We start from the raw sequence: 24,543 nt of genomic DNA, 5'->3' as shown, positions 1-24,543 counted from the left end.
TAACCTGCACATCTTTGGATTGTGGACAAAACCAGAGCACCTAGAGGGAACCCACGCAGACACAGGGAAGATGTGCAAACTCCACACAGACAGTCACCCAAGGCTGGAATCAAACCCAGGTCCCTGGCACTGTGAGGCTGCAGCGCTAACCAGTTGTTGCTTTGGACTATGTTAACATCTTTAAAGGTGCAGCACCATACAGTTACAACTGGCAGAGAATCATGTGAAAGCAATGTGCTATCCAACTCTAATCCATGCTGTGCCTGATGGTTCACATTCTAATTCACCACATTTGATATCTTTGGCCCAAAAGCACACTCTTCTCTGCTGCAGCTTCTTGCTGAGTTTCTCCACTGACTGTAACCCTGTTACCATTTAATTGACAGTTCCACAAAGTTTCATATTATCTGGCCACACTTCTTAAAGTCTTCATTCTTGCAGCAGTGCATAGACTGATCCCCTAAATTTCACTGAACCCATGCTTTTCTTTGACAACCATATTCTGCTTCTTGAATTCTTCCAGGAGAATTTCTTAGCATCCTGTTCAAGTCTAATTAGCTTTTTATCCTTGGTTCCTTTCTTGTTCCTAAACAGGTTGTTTCTCAAATTCATTGGTTTTGTACATGTTGATACTAATTGGCTTTGACTATTAGGGTCTTTTATTCAGTTAATCCTTGGTCAGTTTCCATTCACAGATTAGAAACCCTTGTCTCTGATCCCTGCCTTTTTGAAATTAGTATAGTTTTAGCATGAACCCTGATTAATATGAATTTGAATTATATTAATATGAATATTTACAGTTTGACCATTACATCTGTTAATCCTTGCAGTAAGACACAGCAGAAGGTGGTCATGCCGTCCCTGAAGTCCGTTTTGCCATTCAATGAAATCATGACCAATTTGATATAATGCTTACTGATTCCCTTAAAAATTGCTCAGTATTGAATGTCCTTATCCAGCCGATACAGTCCTCTGTGATAAATAATTCCATAGATTCATTACACTCAGAGAAGAAATTCTACCTCATCTGTCTTAGATAGCTGAGAGATTATTCAGAGATTATGCCCTCTGCTCCTGCAAGAGGAACCAATCTTTCTGCATTGACCCTGACAAGTCCTCTGGGAATCTCAGTTGTCTCAAGAAGGTTGTATCTCATGTGGAAAGGTCCTGACCTGTACCAAACTGTTTCTCTCCACAGATACTGTCTGATCACATGTGCTTTCCTGGCATTTTGTGTTTTTAATTTTGTCTTTTGTCTTTTTGTCTTTCTCTCAGGACATCAGGCTCAGCGGTTTGCACTGCTGCCTCACAGTGCCAGGGATCCAGGTTCAATTCCAGCCTTGGGTGACAGTCTGTGTGGTGTTTGTACTGTCTCCCAATGTTCTGTATGGGTTTCCGTCGTGTGTTTCAGTGTCCTCCCACAGTCCAAAAATGTCACGTAGGTGGATTAAACATCGCAAATGTGTGATTACAGTGTAGGGTAGGGAGCAGGGTCTGAGGAGAAAGCTCTTGGGAGGGTCAGCACATACTCAATGGGCCAAATGGTCTTTCTCCACATTGTAGGGATTCTATGATCAGGAGTTTTTCCAGGTGGCATCCCCATCTTGCCCATTTTCAGCTGTTCCTTCAACAATCATCCATTTATCATATAAAGTCACAGCGATGTTCATGAGCAATTTTACATCATTCAGCTCCATTCCCAATTCCTTCGAGAATAAGGCAGCTCACAAGGCTCCTACAGCATGACCTGGACGACATCGTGTGGCAGGTAGCACTTACTAATGAAGAAATCACCATTTCCAACAAGAAAATATTCAACTGCCTGATTATTACAAATGTGGATTTGAGAATGTGGCAGAGACTAGATACTGAGTGACTGCCAAATTCTATCCACCATTTATAAATTAGAAGGTAGATGCAGGTGATAGAAGTTTCCTTCCACAAACAGACATCGATATCTGATCAATTGTTTACTCTTAAGCGAAAACTAAGATTTCTGTTAAGCAGAAGTACTGGGAGTTAGAGTACTTCTGTTTCTCAGTACTCCAGACACAGGAAGATCCGAAGACAAGAATCTACAGCTGCCTGGTTCTGAGATAAGAAGTGTTGTTTAGTAAATCTTAATTGGGAGTTTTATTGGACTAGTATTATAGAAGGGAAGGTAGAATGTAGGTGAGAGAAAGAAATTATAAATAGTAGTTAAGTATTCTCTGTTATACTTTAAGAAATAAAGCAGTTAATTTTATTTTAAATATTCCTTGGCCATTCGAATTTTTACAGATTACTGCACAGGATCAATCTTTTCTGTGTTGCTGGTTTAAAATTACGCAGGAGGATTTACCTCGTGTCGTAACCAGGGTTACCGTAGAAATCGCCCCAGTCCTAGTTCCATATGGCTGCTCTCTCATCGAGAGAGAGAGAGAGAGAGAGAGAGTCAACTGGTGGTGAGCTTAACCTAAGGATCACTTCTCCACTTTACACCTCACACCAGCCGTCCAGCCAACTGTGCTAACTGACCCCCTGTGGCAATGGTGGCTGGACAGCAGGTTCATGATGGAGAGTGACACCGACAGCACAGGTTCAATCCCCACACACTAGCGGAGATCACCATGAAGGTCCCACCTTCTCAACCTCACCCCTCCCCTGGGGCATGGAGACACTCAGGTTAAACTCATGACCAGTCATGTCTCGCTAATGAGAGAACAGCCTGTGGTTCAATATGACGATGGGGACATGGAAGGAATATATATCCAAGGCACGATACTGAGTGGCTTGGAAGGAAACATGCAGGTAGTGGTGTTCTCATGCATCTACCGCCTTTGTCTTTAGGAAGGTATGGTTGTACATTTGGAAGATGCTGTCTAAGGAGCATTGGTGAATTTCTGGAGCATATCTAGTTGATGATACATAAGGCTGCTACAGAAGATTGGTGTTGGATTCACTGCATGTTCGTAGATATGATGCCAATCAAACTGGCTACTTTGTCCTAAAAAAGCAAGTGCTGGAGAAATTCAGCAGGTCTGGTAGTATATGTTAAGAGAGAAAGAGAATTAATGTTTCTAGTCCTACATGACTCCTCCTCAGTCCTGTTCTGAAGAGGAGTTATATTGGAATCAAAAGGTCAATTCTGTGTTTCTCTCCACCAATGCTGCCAGGCTTGTTGACTTTCTCCAGCACTTTCCGGTTTCATTTCAGGCTTCAAGTGTCTACAGCATTATGTTTTTATCATGGTGGTGTCCAATTTCTTGACTGTTGTTGGAGATACATTTCATCCAGTCAAATGGGCTGTATTCCATCATATTCCTGCTGTGTGCCTTGTAGGTAGCAGAGAGGCGTTTGGTGTCATGAACTGCATCACTCACGGCAGTATTTTTGATCTCTGACCTGCCCTTCTATCCACAGTGAGCAGGACTTATCTCATGAGTCCAGTTCATTTTCAGCTCAATGGTAACTCCGATACTGTTGATTGTAGGGGATTCAGCAACAGCAAAGCCTTAAGTATCCAGAAGCATTATTTAGGTAATCTCTTATTGAAGGTGGTAAGTGCTTCCCATTTGTCTCGCGTGAATGTTAATTGCCAATTGTCAGCCCAGGCTGGATTTTTCAGGGGTCTTGTGACAGAGTGACATGGAGTGCTTCAGTATCTGAGGGTGTAAGAATGCTTTGAACATTGTGCAAGTATTAGCGAACCCTCTGATTTATGGCATTCTGATTGAGAGAAGGTCAGTTATACAGTCACTAAAGATAGTTAGGGCTAGGACACAATCTTGAGGACCTCCTGCTGTGAGGTCTTGGAGCTTAGATGGCTGACCTCCATAAACCACACCAATTTCTGTGGGTCTGGAGTCACATGTAGTCCAGACCAGGTAAAGACAGTAGTTATCTTTCCTTAAAGGATATTAATGAACCAGGTGCATTTTCTTTGACAACTGACATTAGTTTCATGGTTGACATGAGAGTTATAATCCACATACTTATGAAATTGAAGTTTTGTCATGCTGGGTTTTGACCTAATTCCATGATCGTAGCTCTGAAGTATCTGAATATGAGCTAATTCAATGGCTGGCTTCCTGGCTGAGTTGGAACCCAACTTGATTTTTTTTAAGATTGGATTACATACAGTGTGGAAACATGACCTTTGGCCCAACAAGTCCACACCAACCCGCTGAAGGGCAACCCACCCAGACCCATTCCCCTACACTTACCCCTTGACCTAACGCTATGGGCGATTTAGCATGGCCAATTCACCTAACCTGCACATCTTTGGACTGTGGGAGGAAACCGGAGCACCCGGAGGAAACCCACGCAGAAACGGGGAGAATGTGCAAACTCCACACAGACAGTCACCTGAGGCGGGAATTGAACCCGAGTCTCTGGCGCTGTGAGGCAGTAGTGCTAACCACTGTTCCAATTACCCAATAAAGTTTTAAGACTTTTTTTTAACCATTTAGTGATAAGTTAATTTGTTTCTATTTGATCCCGAAAAGTGGAAATACGACAGAATAAGTGATTGTGGTCAACTACATGAATTTGTCTTGACTATGACCAATTGTGAGAATATACAGTTTGTATCAGGGCAAGATAGGTTTGTGTATTTGCTCAGTGGGAGTTATAATGGAACGATGGATGATTAGAGGGAATTATTTTACCATACAGAGGGAGGTATTGAGTAGAAAGGTAAAAGAATAATTTAGCTGTGTGTGAGGTAATTGTGGTGTGTGTGTGTGTGCGTGTGCACACATGTGTACGTCTCTTTCTGTGTCTCTGTGTGAAATACCTTAGAAATTCTTCTGCATGAATAAGAACTCTTTCTTCCCCTTAGTCTTAAAGGACTTTGGAATGTGCTTATCTGATAAATTGGAATTTGAAACCCAGGGTCCTAAGAACACATGTTGCCCCCACCTCAGTAAGGATGGGAACAGCATTGGGAAGGAAACATGCAAAATGCAAAACAACAATCTCACTCTCAGTCTCTCTTCAGCAGATTTATATATGATGAGAACAGTTATTGAAGACTGGGGAGCTTCAAAGTACACAAATCCTGAGGTCTGGAAGAATTGTAACCAAGGAGACAAGGGAAGAAATTACAGGGACTCTGACCCAAATGTTTTATTCCTCTCCGGCCACAGGGGAAGTGTCATAGAACTGGAGGACAGCTGATGTGTTTTCACTTTTTGAGAAATGTGGTAGAGGTAGACCAGGAATAACAGACTAGTGAGTGTCTATCAATGTTAGAGAAATTATTGGAGAAAACTCCAAAAGAAAGGATTAATCTCCAATTGAAGAAACAAGGTTTGATCATGGACAGTCAGCACAGCTTTGTCATGCCTAACAAATCTGGTGGAGATTTTGAGGAGGTGACCATGTTTGTGGATGTGGCTAGGACAATTGAAGTAGTTTACATGGGTTTTAGCAAAGTCTTTGACAAGGTCCAACATGGGGGATTGAGAATGAAGGTAAAAGCATATGGCAGCTGGAGTAACTTGGCAAGTTGGCTGGGAAATTCGCTCAGTCAGAGGAGGCAGCGAATATTGTCAGAAGGCTGTTTGTGTAATTAGAGGCTTATGTACAGTGTGCATCGCAGAGATCAGTGCTGAATCCCTTATTGTTTGTCATATTCATAAATAATATAGACCAGTCAGATGGGCAGATCAGTGGCAGATGCAATTTAACTCTGACAAATGTGAGATGATGCGCTTCAGTAGAAGTCACAACATAATGCAATGAGTGGTGGGACACCAGGAAGCTCAGAGAAACAGAAGGACCTTGAGGTGCTTGTTAACAGATCCCCAAAGGCAACAACACAGGGTAATAGGATAGTTAAGGCATACAAGATACGTGTCTTTACCAGTCCAGGCATAGATAAAGTCATAGAGATTCTCAGCATGGCCCAAATTGCTCTGCCACCCAGTTTTCACAATTAAACTAGTCCCATTTGCCTGGGTTTGGTCCATATCCCTCCATACCTATCCCATTCATGTATCTATTTAAATGTTTCTTAGAACGGCACGGTGGCTTGGTGGTTAGCACTGCTGCCTCAGAGCGCTAGGGACCCGGTTTCAATTCCCGTCTCGGGCAACTGTCTGTGTGGAGTTTGCACATTTTCCCCGTGTCTGTGTGGGTTTCCTCCGGGTGCTCTGGTTTCCTCCCACAGTCCAAAGATGCGCAGGTTAGGTGAATTGGCCATGCTAAATTGTCCATTGGGTGTAGGGGAATGGATCTGGGTGGGCAACAAGTGTGGACTTGTTGGGCTGAAGGGCCTGTTTCCACACTGTAGGGAACCTCATCTAATAAAATCACAAAATTGTACTTGTGTCTGTCAATACCTCTAGCAGCCTGTTACAAGCACTCACCACCATCTGAACAAAGTGTCCCTCTGAATCCTTTTGTATCTCTCCACTCTCACCTTAACCTATGCCCTCTAATTTTTGACTCTCCTATACTGGTGAAAATCTGTTAGCTATCTATCTTATATGTATCTCACAAGATTTAATAGACCTCAATAAGGTTGCCTCTCAGTCTCCTACGTTCCTGGGGAAAAAAAGTCCCAATCTATTCAACCCCGTCTTATAGCTCAAAATTTCCAGTCCAGGTAGCATCCTAGTAAGTGGAGGGCCAGTACTGATGTGTAGCTGAAAGGCAGGAGGTTTAGAGGGAACATGACATCCGGAGTATGGCAGGGGCCTGCAGTGCATTGCCCAGGAGGGTAACTGAGGAGGAAATCCTCAAAACCTTTAAAAAGTACTTGAATGAGCACTTGAAATGTCATAACATTCAAGACTGTGGACTAAGTGCTGGGGAGTGGGACTTGTGCAGCTTTTCATGTAATTTTTGGAGGAACAATCTTTGTGGATCGATGGGTCACCTCTGTCCTATATGGTGCTATCATTCTATAATTTTGAAGTTAAGGTTCTGATTTCTTTTTGTCTTTGTTTTGAGAAATTATTACCAAGTGTAAGTTCCAGTTATTGTGGTGGTCGGTATTAGTTTCAGCTTCGATATTCAAGTGCTGAATCAGACAGACTTTCCCAAACGAGTTGTGGAACTGAATTAACAAGGAAAACAGTGGTATAACAGTGTGCAGTAGAACAGCTGTCAAGGTACAACATGAGGTATTGAATGATTGAATATCCTCAGTAAAATAAAAGTCATCACAGTAAAGAATATCAAAAGATATTCAGATGTTGATGGGACTATTAGTGTGTGAAACACTGCAAGCAATCTTGTTTGATGACAAGTTGCAAGGAGCGGTTGTGACCAAATAAGATTAGATTCATCCAGTCTTTGGAGTATTCAAATGTAGACTTAAATTTCAATGACATTACATCATCAAAATAAACCTGTTGTCGTAATCTCTTTGTTTAAAATTAAAATAAAAGGTGAATGTGTAATCATATTTTCCCAGGAGGGACACAACAAAATATAAAATGAATCACAAAATATAAAACGATGTCTCTGGATATGTCTCATCTCTAATTTTGAGACAATTCGGACAGATGCCAGCAGCAGGAAGGGAGAGGTTGTTTCACAAACAACAAAATGTATTTTCCAAACATAATGATCTCAAAAATATACGACACCATCCTTGTCATTGTTGGTGTACCCGGTAAGTCTTGGAACAACTTAAGTTACATAAGTCTATATTTCCGATCTGCATTTACTGATGATTTAATTTCCATTTAGCAAGGCAAATCCCAATGCCAGATGAAAGTGCTCTCACTTACAGAGTTTAAAGTGAATTGTTTGTTGATTCGGAAGTTTCTCAGTAACATGTAGCAGTGTCTGTTTCTCTGTCCTGTGCAGAATGGGCCTACACTGAGGCTTCAGTGATGAAGTTTGGCTGAGCACCGGCCCCAGCTTGTCTAGAAAGGGTTCAGCAAGACCATTCTCTCTCCGTGGTCACTTAAAGCCTGCTCTCAGTCAGCTGGATTAGATTAGGTTCCCTGTGACATGGTGGCTCAGTGGTTAGCATTGCTGCCTCACAGCACCAGTGACCTGGGTTCAATTCCTGCCTCTGGTGATTGTCTGCATGGAGTTTGCATGTTCTCCCTGTGTCTGTGTGGGTTTCCTCCCACAATCGAGACATGGTGTTGGTCAAGTGAATTGACTATTTTAAATTGCATACAGTGTTAGGTCCATTAATTAGTGTCAATGTGGACCTTTTGGGCCAAATGTTTCCACCCTGGAGAAAATCTAATCATGATAAGGGTGGATCAGCCTAGATGGCTTTGACCATCTTGAGTTTTTGTCAGTCAGTGGATGCCTGGGGTTATGATATTTGTGAGGACAGATCATTGGGAAGGTTATTGAACACAAGGCTCCATCTACAATGTATATTGTTGAAATTATGTGAATGCCATGTGAGGTGTGCCATTTGTAAAATGATACACAGTGCTGTGGTGCAGAGCTGAGGGCTGGAGTTTTAGATGCCTCAGAGGATCAAATTGCCCAACAGGATGTTTTCTATCTTGCTTTTTCTTGCTTTATCCTTTGATGTTCCTCAAATGATAATGTGAAGGTCCTCCAATTTGCGTTGATTTGGGATTATTATTTAGACTTTAGCTGTCAGTTTAATCATGTAATTGCTATCATTATTATTCACATTATTGTTATAACATTATTATTGTGACTATTTTGTCGGGACTGATGTTTTAGAGACTAAAACCCCTGGATATATTTTTAGATGGATTCACCTTGAGGCTAGAGTGTTACACCATGTACTGCAGTACTCCATCAACTTTGTGAAACCTCTGTCATTGTACCTGGCTCAGAACGGTGGAGATTGGGTGGTACAACATAATATTTTGTAGATGAAAGACATTTTGGTTTGGGGTGACTGATGTGCAATTTCGGATATTTGATATAGTTGTGCTGCTCCGAGGCTCCAATCAGGATCAAGAACATCCGGCCATATGGAGTGAAAGTCAGCCCTGCTACTGTGACACCCAACTGACCTGATGTTCAGTAATGAGGGACTTGCTGCGTTAGATACTGTATCAGGATCACCAATTGAATCATAGTCCATCAACAGCACACTGCTGAACGGATATGAAAATAAACTATTGGAGATGATTCTTAGGGATAGGGTTTACATGCATTTCGAAATGCAGGGCCTAATTAGGGACAGTCCGCATGGCATTATGCAAGGCAGGTCATGTCTTACTAACTTGATTGAATCTTTTGAAGAAGTGACAAAGGTAATCGATGAGGGTAGAGCAGTGGATGTTGTCTGCATGGATTTCAGTAAAGGTGCCCGATATGGTCCCTCATGGTGGGCTCATCCTGAAGATTACACTACATGGGATCCATGGTGAAGTGGCAGCTTCGATTCCCATAGAAAGCAGAGGACAGTGAGGAAAGGTGTTTTTCTGGCTGGAGGTTCGTGACTCGTGGTGTTCCTCCAGGTTCCATAATGGGACCTCTGCCCTTTGTTTATTTGCAGATGATAGAACGCTCAGCGAAGTTGTGGATAAGGTTGTCAAAGATACAGTGGAGATCAGTTGCCAATAGGGGTGGAAAGGTGGCAGATGGAGTTTAATCTGGGTAAGTACGAGGCGCTGCACTTTAGGAGATTGAAAGTTAGGGAAAAGATATATAGTTAATGGCAGAACCCTGAACAGCATTGATGTACAGTGATCTTGGTGTTCAAGTCCATAGCCCCCTGCAAGTGACCATGCAAGTAAATAGGGTAGCAAAGAAGATGTATGGTCAGCTTGCACTCAATTTATCAGCCAATAAAGGCAAGAGTCAAGATGTCATGTTTCAGCTTTATAAAGACTGTTCCTGTGCTGTACAGTTCGATGTTCTGTGTTCTCATGTGAATCATCTGTTGAGCCTGATTTACATGATGCTCTTTGTCTCATGGTGTGGGACATCATTGCACCGATTGGCACATAGGATGTCTGTCCAAACAGTAATTGTGGTTTATACCATCGAGACAGATTTGCATAGACTTATCAGTTCCTACAGTTATAAGGTGAGATGTTACATCAATGCTATTCAAGATCTTGCTGATCAATTTGAGCCAATCTGCTCTTAGAAATGTTGTCATATTTTCTTCCCATTCTGAATGGTTGGAAAGCTGAGGTGAGTGGGAATGACTGCTCACCTGTATTCACTTTGTGGGAAGTCACTCATGTCTTAACCCTGGCCATTCAGGGAACTGACCCCACACAGGGCAGTTCAGTGCATTCAGACCCTTCTGGTTGGATAAAAGTTTCCATGTTGATTGAATCCCTATATCAATATGAGGTGATTTATTGGAGATCACACGTAGGTGCTGAGTAATCTCAGACTGTTTAGTGGCTATCGAGGAATCAAATTTAAATTGGGAGTGGATGAGAGATAGTATAAAAGGGTCTTGCTGATGCCAGCTAGCACTTGGAAGTTTATAAATGTTTGCAGTAACAGTAACACCAAGCTGAATGTTCCCACAGTACATTGTAAATGTCAAGGCTGCTTCATCAACACTGCTGCCTGGGGCATGTCTGGAACAGTGTGTTTTACGTCAGGGGAGTAATACAGTGGGTCAAACTCTTTCATGCAATAATGACACCGTTCTTCAATTCCATAATGATTCACTTGAAGGAAAATAGAGTGTTCGATATATTGTGTCACCATAGTCTTACCAGACCACAGGGCTCTCATTAGAGAGAAGAGGCTGCTGGTGATTTAACTTGAGGGCCACCAGACCTCAGATGAAGGAAGAGGTTGAGAAGGAGAGTCCTTCATGGTAACCTCAAGCCAGTGATGAGAATTGAGCTGATGCTGTTAGCATCATACTGCTCTGCAAACCAACAATCCAACTGAGCTCAACCCATTCCCATGGAATATTGGATGACAAGATATTAAACAAATTTCATTTGACAGCCAAGGGAACGATGTCAGATTCAGAGAACATGTGTTGCTGCTATAATGCCAGAGGTTAGTACAATACAGAAGACTGAATGTTCTGGGGTACAAGCATTCTGTGATAGGCTCTCTTCAAGTATTTATTTCTTCTCTTCAAGTTCAGTGTTTACCTCCCCAGAGGAGCCACCTCTCAGATGTGGGGTACTCTCTGAATGCTGATCCATGACAAATACATTTAACCCTTGACTTACTGGCTACTGAACTGGGCAGAACAAATTCCTAAGGTATGATATCAATGTACACATTTAACATTTTAAAACTAACCCTGTGGTGTAATTCGTCAACTGAGAACAACAAAAACAAGGTTTTATTGCCCACAGGCGCTCTTCATTGCCACTGATTTACTGGATTGATGTGTGATACTGAGTCAAGTCTCCAGAAATTACTCTGAATGAAGGCATTAATGATCATGGAACTGAACTGTATTGGGATCACTAACATCAGGCTGGACCCTCTGATTGCAATGGTGTCTTGTTGTTGGGAGAATCCATCACTGTAGAGCTGAATTGCAGAGCTGATTTCCAGGAATGTGGTGTCAGTGATTACCTTTGACATCAAGACCAGTCAAGTGCAGCATCAGGAGTCCAGGCAAAACTGGAATGAATGGGGTATCAGGAAGCAAACTCCGATGGATGGAGTCAAAACTGGCACAGAGTGGTTCTTAGAGGTCAGTCTTCTCATCTCCTGATCATTTCTGCAGCAGTTCCTCAGAGTAGTGCTCTAGGCCCAACCATCTTCGGCTGCTTCATCAATGACGTGCCCTCCGTCAGAAAGTCAAAAGTGGGGATGATTGCCGATAATTGTACAATGTTCAGCACCATTCGCAACTCATCTGATACTGAAGAAATCAATGTTTGAAGGGAGCAAGATCTCAACAATATCATGGAATTGTAGAATCCCTACTCTGCAGACAGAGGCCATTCAGCCCATTGGGTCAGCACCAACCCTCCGAAGATCATCCCACACCACCATCCTACTGGCATAATTCTGCATTGACCTACCAAGCCTGCACAGCTTTGGACTGTGAGATGAAACCATTGAAATCAAAACCACACATACAGGTAAACTCCATGCAGACGGTCCTTCAAGGCTAGAACCTAAACTTGGGCGCCTGGTGCCGTGAGGCAGCATTGATTACCACTGCGCTGCCAGATATGCTGGGTGTCTGGGCTTGGGCTGAAAAATGGCAGATAAGATTCACACCATACAAAGGCAAGGCAATGACTATCTGTGATAAGAGATGACCTTCTCTCCACACCTTGACATTCAATGGTGTTAACATCAGTGAATCCCATATTATCAATATTGGCCAGAAATTCAACTGGCCTCACCCCATCAATACAGTGGCTGGGACAGCAGGTCAGAGGCTCAGAATACTGTCGCAAACAAATCACCTCCTGACTCCCCAAAACCTGTCCACCACCTGCAAGGCATAAGTTAGGGGGGTGATGGAATACTCCCCAATTGCTTGGATGAGTGAAACTTCAACAAAACTGATGGACCTTGACACCATCCTAAACAAAGCAGTGCATTTGATTAGCACTACATCCACAAGCAGCCACTATCTTCACCACTGACAGCAGTGTGTTCAGTCTACAGGATACGTGCAGAAATTCACTAAAGGTCCTTAAACAGCACTGTCCAAAACTATGATTAGTACCATCTAGAAGAACAAGGACAGTGGATACTTGGGAACACCACCACCTGAACGTTTCTCTCCAAGCCACTCTCCATCTTGACTTGGAAATATATCACCACGTCTTCAATGTCAAACTGGGTCAAAATCCTGGAATCCATTCCCTTATGGCATTGTAGGGCAACCTACAGCACATGGACTGCAGCAGTTCAAGAACGCAGCTCACATCACCTCTCAAGGGCAACTGAGGTTGACTAAAAAATGCTGGCCAGCCAACGATTCTATGTGTCAGTAAACAAAAAGAATTGGTCATGAGGAATTTGTGACCCAGTGTTTGCGCTTCCTGTGGGTATCTGTAAAAGCAGCGTTGTAGTCAATGTGGACCATGAATAGGAAAATGCCCTCAAATCGCTAATATCTTTCATTGTAGAACTGTTTTGCATGTGAGTCAATGGCCTGAAGGGAACTTCTAATTCCAGTGACATTGTGATTCAGTTAGCATCTTTCAATTAGAATTTCACTGAGTGTGGGTTCCTAGCTAAAGGGGAACAACTTACCCCAGTGTTCAGGTGTCACTGGGAGCATCTCTCAAAGCAAAATTATACTGAGTGTGGGTAACTAACTGGAGGGGAACAACTTAGCCAGTGGCCTTGCATAAGTAGGAATATCTCTGACTATCTCTGACATGCCTTTCCCATTACGAAGTGTTCAAATGCTCAATGAATATTCTAACAAAACAAACTCTAGTTGTCATCACCCTTATTCATGGAAATCCCATCTCCATATCTTGCATCGCTAAATCTTTTTAAAGTTTCGTACCCCAACTTTAGCTGTACTCGTCTTTCAAGAAACAGAGGCATACTTCTTTTTGGATGTGGTACTGTATGGAGTATTCCATCGCATTCCTGACTTGTGCCTTCTAGCTGGTGGACAGACTTTGAGGAGTCAAAAGTGAAGATGTAGTGCATTTGGATTTCAAAGTTTTTTTTTAAGTGCAGCATGGAAGGTTAATGCTCAAGACAGGAGCTCACAGTGTTGAGTGTAATGTATTAGCATGGATTGAGACTGGATTAACACACAGAAGATGGAGAGTTGAGATTAATAGACATTTTGTTGGAAAGATGTCATTTGTGAAGTGCCATCAGAACCTGTCCCAGCATCTCAATTCCTTGCTATCTACATTCATGACTTGAAGAAGGAAATAGAGTATAATGTATTCAAATTTACTGATGATATTTAAATAGCTGTGGTGGGGGGCGGGGGGGGGGTACATTCTGGTAAGAACATAAGGAATCTGCAAGGAGATGTAGATACATGGAGTGAATGGGCAAAAAACTTGGAAGCTGGAGCTTTAATGCTGGAAAGTGTAAGGTCAAACACTTTGCTTGGCAGAATCAAAAAGCAAACAATTATAAATGGAGGAAGATTTCAAAAAGGTCAGCAAAGTGAGATTTGTGTGCAAAACAAAAGGTTAGCATGCATGTTCATCAAGTAATTCAGGATACAAATGGAATTTGGGCTTTGTTACCATGGGTTTGAAGTGTAAATATAAGGAAGTCTTATTACAACTGTACAGATTGTTGAGACCGCACCTTTAGTACTGTGTATGATTCTGGTTTCCATATTTATGAAAGGAGATGCTGGTGTTGGAGGCAGTTCAAAAGATTCACTGGACTGATTCCTGGGGTGAAGGGTTGACTTAGGAAAAATGATAACCAGATTAGGTCTTTACTCATTAGCATTTTGAAAAAGTAAGGGGTGATCTTATTGAAATATACATAATTCTGAGGGGGTTTGACAGGGTAGATGTTGAGATGATGTTTCCACTTATGTAGGAATCTTGAACGAGGGAACATAGTTGCAGAATAAGGAGACACTTACAGTCAGTTCTGCTATAATGTGGTAATTCCATTCTTGTGCAATCCCATGTTGTAAGAAAATTGCATAATAAGAGCACCATTTGAACTAATGGGATCGGAGTAGTATTAGAACTAAGACACACCTTAACATAATGCACTTTAGAAACAGTGTCTTCAATTTGTCAATTGCATTATAGCGAAACACATTGTAACAGAACAACCTGTACATGAAATATTGAAAAGTATGACTGATTAATTTTACCTTCAACATAGCGAGTTATTTCTGCCTGCCCTTGGTATACATGTCATTAAGACAGCTCACAATTCCCACTTCCAGAATTGGGAGTATTTCAATCCCTTTAGTGTGATAATGACAAACATTCTGACTTTTCCTGGGCATTCAAACTGTGTCAAACATTGACCTGTTTTTTCCCTCAGCCTTTGACCTTCTATATTCTAGTGTGACAAACTCAGGATCGTTTGACTTGGATTTACAGATGTATTAATTGTATTTATCTCAATCAGATGCTTCTCTTTTTACAGTTAAATTTTAATTACTGACAACAAATGCTCAGCTCTTATTGTCAACACATTCACAATAAGGACTCCTTGAAAAACTGAACTCACCAAGATTACAACTCTCTTGCGTTTCATCCTGACCACAGATGAAGATAGTTACGGTTGATGGCGGTCAATCATCTCAGCCGTCACACATCTCTGCAGGAGTTCTTCACACTTGTACATTGGCCTTAAAATCTGCAGCTGCCTCATCAATGCCTTTCCCTCCATTGCCATTTCCAAAGTAGAGAGGTTTGTTCATGGTTGCACAATATTCAGCACCATTTACATCTCCTTAGATAATGAAAAGATCTGTGTCATTATACAGTGAGATAACATCTCGCTTGGTCTGGTAATTGACAAGTAACATTTGTATCCCACAAGCACCAGGGAATAGCCATCCCCAAGAAGTGAGAATCTACCAAGATGCCATTGGCTTACAGTGACATTACTGTCACTGAATGCATGGCTAACAACAACCTGGCCCAACCATTGACAAGAAAATGATCTGGTCCAGCCATGCAAGTGCTGTGGACACAGGAGTATGTCAGATATTAATTACTGCAGCAATAAGCTCCCTGTCTGTCTCTCCAATCCATGTCTACCATCCAGAAAGTTTAGCTTGGGTGGGATGGATTGCTTTCCATGTGTCTCACTGAAAGCATCTCCAACAACATTTACAAAGCACCACATTGTGCAGTACAAACAGCTGATTGATCACCATGCCAATTACCACATTCCGTACTCACTCTCTTCACTAATGGCATGAAAGACCCACAATGAATACCACCCACAGATGCAAAACATTACACTACAAGTGTTTTTTGACAGCACCTCACAGAACCATGACCTCTAATAGCTAGAAGAACAAGAGCAGGAGTTGCATAGAAACACCATCACATGCCACTTCCCTTTCAGGATAGATTTCATTCTGACTTGGAAATACATCATTGTTCCATTACTATTGCTGTCTAAAAACTATGGAACTCTGCTCCAAAATATACAGGGTTTTCCTATCCACCAGATAACGCAGGTGTTCAAAAATGCTGCTCTCCAGTACTATCTCAAAGGCAATTAGAATTGGGCAAGAATTATTGGTCCAGACACCAAAACTCACATTTTGTGAGTATATTTAAAATTAACCAATATTCCCACATCTGTAAGAAGATAGCTCTGAACCTGAGCTGTGGTTATTGTCCAAAAGAATGTCCTACATGGGAGACAGCAGGAGAAATAACCAAGGGGAAAGTAGGGAAGCTTGGTGCTGATATCTTGCTGGATTCAGGATGTCAGCTATTCCAGTGGATGGTCCATGTCAAAGCTTATTTTGTCTTGTCCAACGAAATTCCCAACTACTACTGGTCTATAAGCCAGAAGACAGATCCTTTTCCCTGTGGTCTATGGGTTTATGCGTTGGTGTTCCTTACTTTAGAAAATTACACTGAATCAAATTAAGGATCTCTTATCTTCAAAACTGGGTCGATTTTGGGAGTTGCACGCTTGTGAAAATGAACATCCCATAAGGATATCCTATCATAAGATGTGGTTTTAAAAAGGGAGCAATCATCTTAGAGTCACCAGATTGTTGTGAGTCTAGTATTTGATCATGAGCCCATCATCTCCCCTAACCTTTAATATTGGCCTGAATTCGGAGAGAGCCTCTGAAGCCAGGCAAGGAAACAATGTTTGGCTCTCCCACAACAAGCTTTAGTCCAATTCTAGTGATTTCCAAGGCGTGTGTTGGGTAACCTATGGACATTCTTAGCCCCAGCATGTCCTCTGAATCTGGGAGGAGGATCTCTGTTCACAAGGAGAGAAGCTTGTGTGAGAGAGTCTGGACATCAGGCAGGAAGCTTTGCTTCATCCCAGATAAAAAGTGTGAATTCTAAACTAGAAAGTTGCAATAACCAATGCTGCATGGATTTGGGTGGGAGCAGTGGAGTACAGTCTCAGACAGGTCAGGGATTCCGTGCCAAATATTGAAATTCTTATGATTGTGGTAGGCACCTAACTTGGGGTATGGTGCTTGGATTCACTGCTGAATACTTCCATGGATAAAATTGTTGGTATGTTCAATCCTGTACATGTGGGATGGACTCAAAATGTTATCATTTTTTAAAATTTCATATTGTGGAGTGCATCCACTCCCGGTCACTGTGAAGTGATTTAATATCCCATATTATAGTTCATACAGTGTGGACCTAAAATTCTAGACACAATCTGAGCTGTGGAAACTCCAAAACTGATTGCAAGAATTTTCCAATCAATGTTTGTGCTAAATATACAACATCGTTGATTTACTCATGCAGTGTGCCTTTGTGAAAATGTTGCGGTCCTATAGGAAAATCCAACCAGTCAGACTAACCTATAAAGCAGCTCAAATCAACCACTGCCAACCCGAACAAAACATTGACTATGTGACCATGTTGCTACAAATACACTGTCGCTCATGTTCTTACCTCTGTCTTTTAAAAGTGCAAATGATTCATTTAGAGAGAGTTTGCTACTAAGGTTCATATTCTCGAGACTTAATGTGGTTTGGAACAACAAAGACCTTCTTGCCATTACTTACAATCTGAGCTCAGGCACACAGAGTAACTTCAAGTCTCTTTTTCTCCTTTCTCTCTCTTCCAGTGAGTCTAGTGGTGATTGCACTCTTGGCTCGGGGCAAGTGTGGTCTGTCTGCATGCACCATTCGCTATCTGGTGGCCATGGCAACATCTGATCTACTGTTCATCATTTTTGATATCGTACTTGATAGATTTGTGTCTTATTATTATCCACGCTGTTTCCTGAACATCACTCCTGTTTGCAGAGTTATCTATGTCCTGACCTGCTCAGCCATTGATTGTTCTGTCTGGTTCACTGCTGCTTTTTCTTTTGATCGATTTGTTGCCATCTGTTTTCACCAGATGAAAACTAAGTATTGCACAGAGAAAACTGCAGTGAGAGTTCTAGCAACAATTTATATTTTCTTTTCCTTAAAGAACATTCCTAACTACTTCCGATTTAAACCTGGAAGGATCATCAACAACGTTCCATGGTACTGTTTTACCACACGCGGTTATTATAATGGCCGTCGGTGGGCAAGTTTCAAATATTTTGAACAATTTTTAACACCAATGTTCCCATTCACTTTTATTCTATTTATCAATGTCCTGACTGTCAGACACATCTTCGAGGCAATTAAGGTGCGTGTGGAACTGAAAGGTCAGAGAAAAATAGAGAATGACCCAGAGCTGGAGAGCAGAAAGAAATCTGCCATTTTACTCTTTGCCATATGTGCAAGCTTCATCCTTCTCTGGTTGGGGTACATTTTATATATGTTTAGTGCTGCTAATTCTTTGAATTACACTGCTTTTCGGACATTTGAAAGAATCGCATTCATGCTGCGGAACCTGAGTTGCTGCACAAATGCTTTTATTTATGTGGTAACACAGAGAGCATTCAGAGACCAGTTAATATATGCAGTGAAATATCCAGTTATAAAAATAATTAAATTGAGGAACAAATCCAAGTAACTGAGAGCCAACATTAGGTGCAGCAAGTAATGGAATGAGGAGTCCACATGAGGAATGGAATGAAAGGAGAAAGAGGTGGAGCAACATAATAATACTACTTCATTCCCTTGCAATTTACCGGTCAGCAGAACAGGTCCACAGTGGACACAATTCCCTCGCCCTACATTTGTCCCTGGAACATCTAGATAATAAGGATACCTTCATTAGGCTCCTACTAATCAACTGCAGCTCCGCCTTCAACATTATAATCCTAATTGAACTAATCTCAAAACTCCGAGACCTAGGGCATGGCTCTAACTTCTTCAACTGTATCCTCAGTTTCCTGATGCACAGACCGCAATCAGTGAAGGTAGCTAACTGCACCTCTTCTACAATAATTCTCAACACTGCGGCCCCGTAAGGATGCATCCTCAGCCCCCAAACACTCCCTATACACATGACTGATTGGCCACATTTCATACTAACATCTACAAGTTTGCTGATGACATAACGGTTGTAGGCTGCATATCAAATAATAATGAGTCAGAATATAAGAAGTCGATAGCGTGCTTGGTTTCATAGTGCAATGATAACAATTTTGTCTCAATGTCTGCAAAACAGAAGAACTGATCATTGACTTCAGGAAGCAAGACGGAGGGCAGACCCCTATCTATATCAATGGAGGGGGACGAAAGCGTTAGGTTCCAATGAATAATGGTAACCAACAATGTGTCCTGGATCTCCTGGATCACATAGTCAATAATTTGTTAACAATGTATAACTTTTGTGCCCTGAATAATACTTAATATAGTTTTCAAGAAAATTGTTATGCTGTTGCATGTATTGCTATTCAAAATTTACCTGTCTGTATTGTTCAGTTACCTGACCATCGCTGGACACATTGGTCAGTTGTATAGTATGCTGTCCTGCTCAAGCCTGTTACAATAAGCATTAAAGGAAACTCTCACCTTTCACTGCCCTCACCATTCCAAATTGTTTGTGAACACTCAGTCCAGATCGATTGGTCACTTCCAACATTTATAAATAACTTTTATGATCATAAAACCTCAAAGTAATGACTTTTTGATTCTCAATTCTTGACAAAACTGGAGATATTTTGATATAACGTGATCTGATAATAATTGTGAGATATAGCTGGGTTTGATCATTGTGAATGTGCAGGACTTCTACTTTTATGATTCAAGACATTGGATAATCAAAGCTGCAATTCAGCGAGTAGTACTGAGAGTGTATCAGAACGCATTCCAGATAATTTGTTCAAAGATAGTGAAAAAAGTTGCATGCTCATTAATGAGGAGCTGTTGCACTATTGGAGGATCACTACAAAGGAAATGTTACATTGCCTCAGTCATTTAAATGAAGTGTATCATCTCTTCACTCAGACCATTCTCACTATTGCAAAAGATATCAGAAATGTTGTGGTTCTGTTCGCTGAGCTGGGAATTTGTGTTGCGAACAGAACCACAACAACGAGCACCCGAGCTACAAATCTTCTCCCAAACTTTGAAGATACCAGAAATAGCCCATGTGTCTTCTGGCCAATAATTCTTCCTCACAACAGAGCACTCAAGAAACAAAAGATGATCTGGTTCCAATGATATTACTATTTGTGAAAGCTTAGTGTGTGTAAAGTAGCTGCTGTTTCCCTACGTTACAACAGTGACTGCCACTTCAGCTGGCTTAATAAACTTTATCTTTGTAAATCCCTTTGGAATGTACTAAACTGAGAAAATCCTTCTTTCTGAAGGAATGTGGACTGAAGGATGGACAGAAACCATGGGATTACTAAGGAGGAATTTCTGGGACGTTTTGATCAAATAACATGAACGGAATGCAGTATAGTTTAAATTCAAACTAGTGCGATATAGTCTATTGACGGGTTCCTCAGTGTCTGTGGAATTTGCCCTTTTCAGTGACAGTGGTCTTTTTATTTTTGGAAGGTTACATCCACGATGCTTTGGTTTGGAGCCTGAAGCAGCAAAAATCTTAGAGCCAAATTAAAACTGAGACTAAAAGTTCATATCCAGAGTTAAGCCTGAACCCTGTTAGGATGGATCCAGGAGCAAGCAGTCGGAGAAAAAGAGAGAAAGACAGACAGAAAGACGGAGAGAGAGGATTTGGTCTGTTACCCAAAACACAAAGCAGATTAGGACTGGTGATAGACTCGAGGAGACAGGGAGAAATCACAATGTGGGGACCTATTATAGATCAGGGCAGCACAGTGGTGAAGTGGTTAGCACTACTGCTTCATGGCGCTAGGAACTTGAATTTGATTCCACCCTCAGGTAACTGTCCTACTGGAGTTTATACATTCTCTCCATGCCTCCAAGCGCTCTATTTCCTCCCACAAAGATGTGCAGGCTAGATAGATTCACCATGAGAACAATATGGTGATGGAGTGGGTCTGCTTGGGATGCTCTTCGGAGGATGCATGTGGACTTGATGGTCTGAATGGCCTGCTTCACACTTAATTAAAGATTAAATATGAACTGGAGTTTGGGTCTGGGAGAAGATTCGGAACACACAGGAATTTGTGCATCGATGCTCTGGGTTCAGAGCATCAAAGCTGAATCAGTTGAAGTTTGAGATGATCCACCTCATGAGGCAAATCCGTGAACTTGAATGGTGAAACAGAACATAAAATTGTAGGAAAAAGGAAGACACAGGTGAGCTTCAATGTTTCTTATTTTACAGAAAGAAGGTAAAAACATTCCATGGTTTATCCTGGGTCTGACTGGATGGCAATCAGAGCAGGATACATCGAGTGCACGATGTAAGCATTTGACTGATGAAAATGAATGAAGTCGTCAAATGTCAGTCTTTATGGTGACCACTGAAAGGTCAGGGCCTCACAGAATGTCACAGGAATGGCATCGGGCTGGGTGTTCATTCCAGCAGAGAGTGAACATCATGAGATTCAAAAAAAAGTGTCTGAATCAATCCCACAAACACACATTTTCGTTCATCCTGGATATTACCACATTCAACAATTCGTGGTAACAAATCTACACTGAATAAAGGGGGAGGAGTTTTCCTGAAACTGGAAAGACATCATTCTCCATGAAAATGCTGCTGTAATCTCCCTTTCATGACTGTGAACTGTGTCTGCAGGAAGAAGATAAAAATCACAACACCAGGTTATAGTCCAACAGATTGATTTGGAAACACCAGCTTTCGAAATGCTGCTCCTTTATCATAACCACCTGATGAAGGAGCAGTGCTTCCAAATAAACCTGTTGGATATAAACTGGTGTTGTGTGGGTTTTAATTTTGTCCACTCCAGTCCAACACGGGCACCTCCAAGTCATGTGGGCAGGATGAGTTTCAAGAGAGCATGCGGATTTTCAAATCCACGGTCAACTCCATCCAAGTAAATAACAAATCTCAAGATTGAGAGGAAAGATATTGTTTAAAAGCTAATGAGGAATATTGAGTACTATGGCCCCATGCTGAGAATGGTTAGCATCTCCACAAGTTCTTGAGATTGGCACCCTTGGTAATGTTGGTGGAATTGAGGGCAATGATGATGTGAAGCAGGGCATTATCTCTCCACAATACCCTCCCCTCTAATCTTCACTATCAGATTCCTCTCCCCCCCCTAATCTCTCACAGGGAGCTCCACTTCAATCAATCCCTCTCCAACTCAATTTCTGACCCGTCTTCCTCTAAGTGACACGCATTGTCTCTGGGTTCTCCTCAAATTCTTGGCAGACCAGTTCTCTATTCAACGATTTTTACCACCCTTTTCAAAAGAACAAACATAGGTATTGGCCTAGGTCCGAGGAAAAGAGTGACATTTGAGACGGTTTCTGTCCCTCATTAAGAATCAGTTCTGTGTATCTCACCGGTTTCAATAAGCCCCAATCTTTCTCAGAATAAATCTCTAGAGCATTATTCCCCAATAGGGTTTTTACAAATACATTAAGGACAAAAGGTTTACTAGGGAGTGAACAGGGCCCCTGAAATAACTGCAAGGCGGCCTTTGTGTGGAACCACAGGAAATGGGGGAAATACTAAATTAATATTTTGCATCAGTATGTACTGTGGAAAAGGATATGGAAGATATAGACTATAGGGAAATAGATGATGACATCTTGCAAAATGTCCAGATTACAGGGGAGGAAGTGCTGAATGTCTCGAAATGGTTAAAAGGTAGATAAATCCCCAAGACCTGATCAGGTGTACCCGAGAACATTGTGGGAAGCTTGAGAAGTAATTGCTGGACTCTTGCTGAGATATTTGTATCATCGATAGACACAGGTGAGGTGCTGGAAAGAAGGGCGGTACAGACAAGCCAGGGAACTATAGACCAGTGGACCTGACCTCAGTGGTGGGCAAGCTATTGGAGGGAATCTTGAGGAACAGGATTTATATGTATTTGGAAAGGCAAGGACTGATTAGGGATAGTCAACATGTCTTTGTGCGTGGAAAATCATGTCTCACAAACTTGATTGAGATTTTTGAAGAAGTAACAAAGAAGATTGATGAGGTCGGAGCAGTAGATGTGATCCATATGGACTTCAGTAAGGCGTTCAACAAGGTTCCCCATGGGAGACTGATTAGCAAGGTTAGATCTCATGGAATAAAGGGAGAAGTAGCCATTTGGATACAGAACTGGCTCAAAGGTAGAAGACAGAGGGTGATGGTGGAGGGTTGTTTTTGAGACTGGAGGCCTGCGACCAGTGGAGTGCCACAAGGATCGGTGCTGGGCCCTCTACTTTTTGTCATTTACATAAATGATTTGGATGCGAGCGTAAGAGGTACAGTTAGTACGTTTACAGATGACACCAAAATTGGAGGTGTAGTGGACAGCGAAGAGGGTTACCTCAGATTACAACAGGATCTGGACCAGATGGGCCAATGGGCTGAGAAGAGGCAGATGGAGTTTAATTTAGATAAATGCGAGGTGCTGCATTTTGGGAAAAAAATCCTAGCAGGACTTATACACTTAATGGTAAGGTCCTAGGGAGTGTTGCTGAACAAAGAGACCTTGGAGTGCAGATTCATAGCTCCTTGAAAGTGGAGTTGCAGGTAGATAGGAAAGTGAAGAAGGTGTTTGGTATGCTTTCCTATATTGGTCAGAGTATTGAGTACAGGAGTTGGGAGGTCATGTTGCGGCTGTACAGGACATTGGTTAGGCCACTATTGGAATATTGTGAGCAATTTTGATCTCCTTCCTATCGGAAAGATGTTGTGAAACTTGAAAGGGTTCAGAAAAGATTTACAAGAATGTTGCCAGGGTTGGAGGATCTGAGCTATAGGGAGAGGCCAAACAGGCTGGGGCTGTTTTCTCTGGAGCGTTGGAGGGTGAAGGGTGACCTTATAGAGGTTTACAAAATTATGAGGGGCATGGATAGGATAAATAGACAAAGTCTTTTCCCCGGGATCGGGGAGTCCAGAACTAGAGGGCATAGGTTTAGGATGCGAGGGGAAAGATATAAAAGAGACTTAAGGGGCAACGTTTTCACACAGAGGGTGGTACGTGTTTGGAATGAGCTGCCAGAGGATGTGGTGGTGGCTGGTACAAATGCAACATTTAAGAGGCTTTCTGATGGGTAAATGAATAGGAAGGGTTTGGAGGGATATGGGCTGGGTGCTGCCATGGGGGAACTAGATTAGGTTGGGATATCTTGTCGGTGTGGACAGGTTGGACCGAAGGGTCTGTTTCCATGCTGTACATCTCTATAACTCTATGACTCTATAATTACCCCCAAATCCTCAGTCAGTGCAAGAGGAAGAATTTTACACTAACCTTTCAAATCTTCTGCCTGATCAGATTGCTGATGGTGTTTCCAAAACTTTGTTTTCTCTTGGTAAAGTCCAGCTGTTTTGATGGTCTCTCTGATCACATTCACTCCCAGACAGATCAGCCCGAGACACGGTCAGTGCAGTGACCTAGCCTTCCCTGTGTTTCCTGACACAGCCTCGTGTCTCAGTTGAAGTCAGTTTACAAACCAGTTGTGATGTCTGAACTCTCTCTGTGATGTACACGGTGAGGTCACACTTATTCTGTGAGGTCACACTTTGACCTGTCCAGTTCAAGTGGCCTCACTGCGAT

At 42.0% G+C, this 24,543-nt stretch overlaps 1 protein-coding gene across 1 annotated transcript in view; it reads right to left on the bottom strand.

Annotated features, from left to right (window-relative positions):
* Positions 1 to 10,137, bottom strand: part of LOC140454400 (beta-1,3-galactosyl-O-glycosyl-glycoprotein beta-1,6-N-acetylglucosaminyltransferase 3-like) — a 161,818-nt gene extending 151,681 nt beyond the window's left edge. The window contains exon 1 of the mRNA XM_072549096.1: positions 10,109 to 10,137. Coding sequence (XP_072405197.1) covers positions 10,109 to 10,137 — 29 coding nt within the window. The remainder of the gene's footprint in view (positions 1 to 10,108) is intronic.
* Positions 10,138 to 24,543: the final 14,406 nt, after the last annotated feature.

This window comes from Chiloscyllium punctatum, chromosome 29 (assembly GCF_047496795.1).
Source record: "Chiloscyllium punctatum isolate Juve2018m chromosome 29, sChiPun1.3, whole genome shotgun sequence".
NCBI classification, from domain to species: Eukaryota; Metazoa; Chordata; class Chondrichthyes; order Orectolobiformes; family Hemiscylliidae; genus Chiloscyllium; species Chiloscyllium punctatum.
This window is presented reverse-complemented; position numbering and strand designations above follow the sequence as displayed.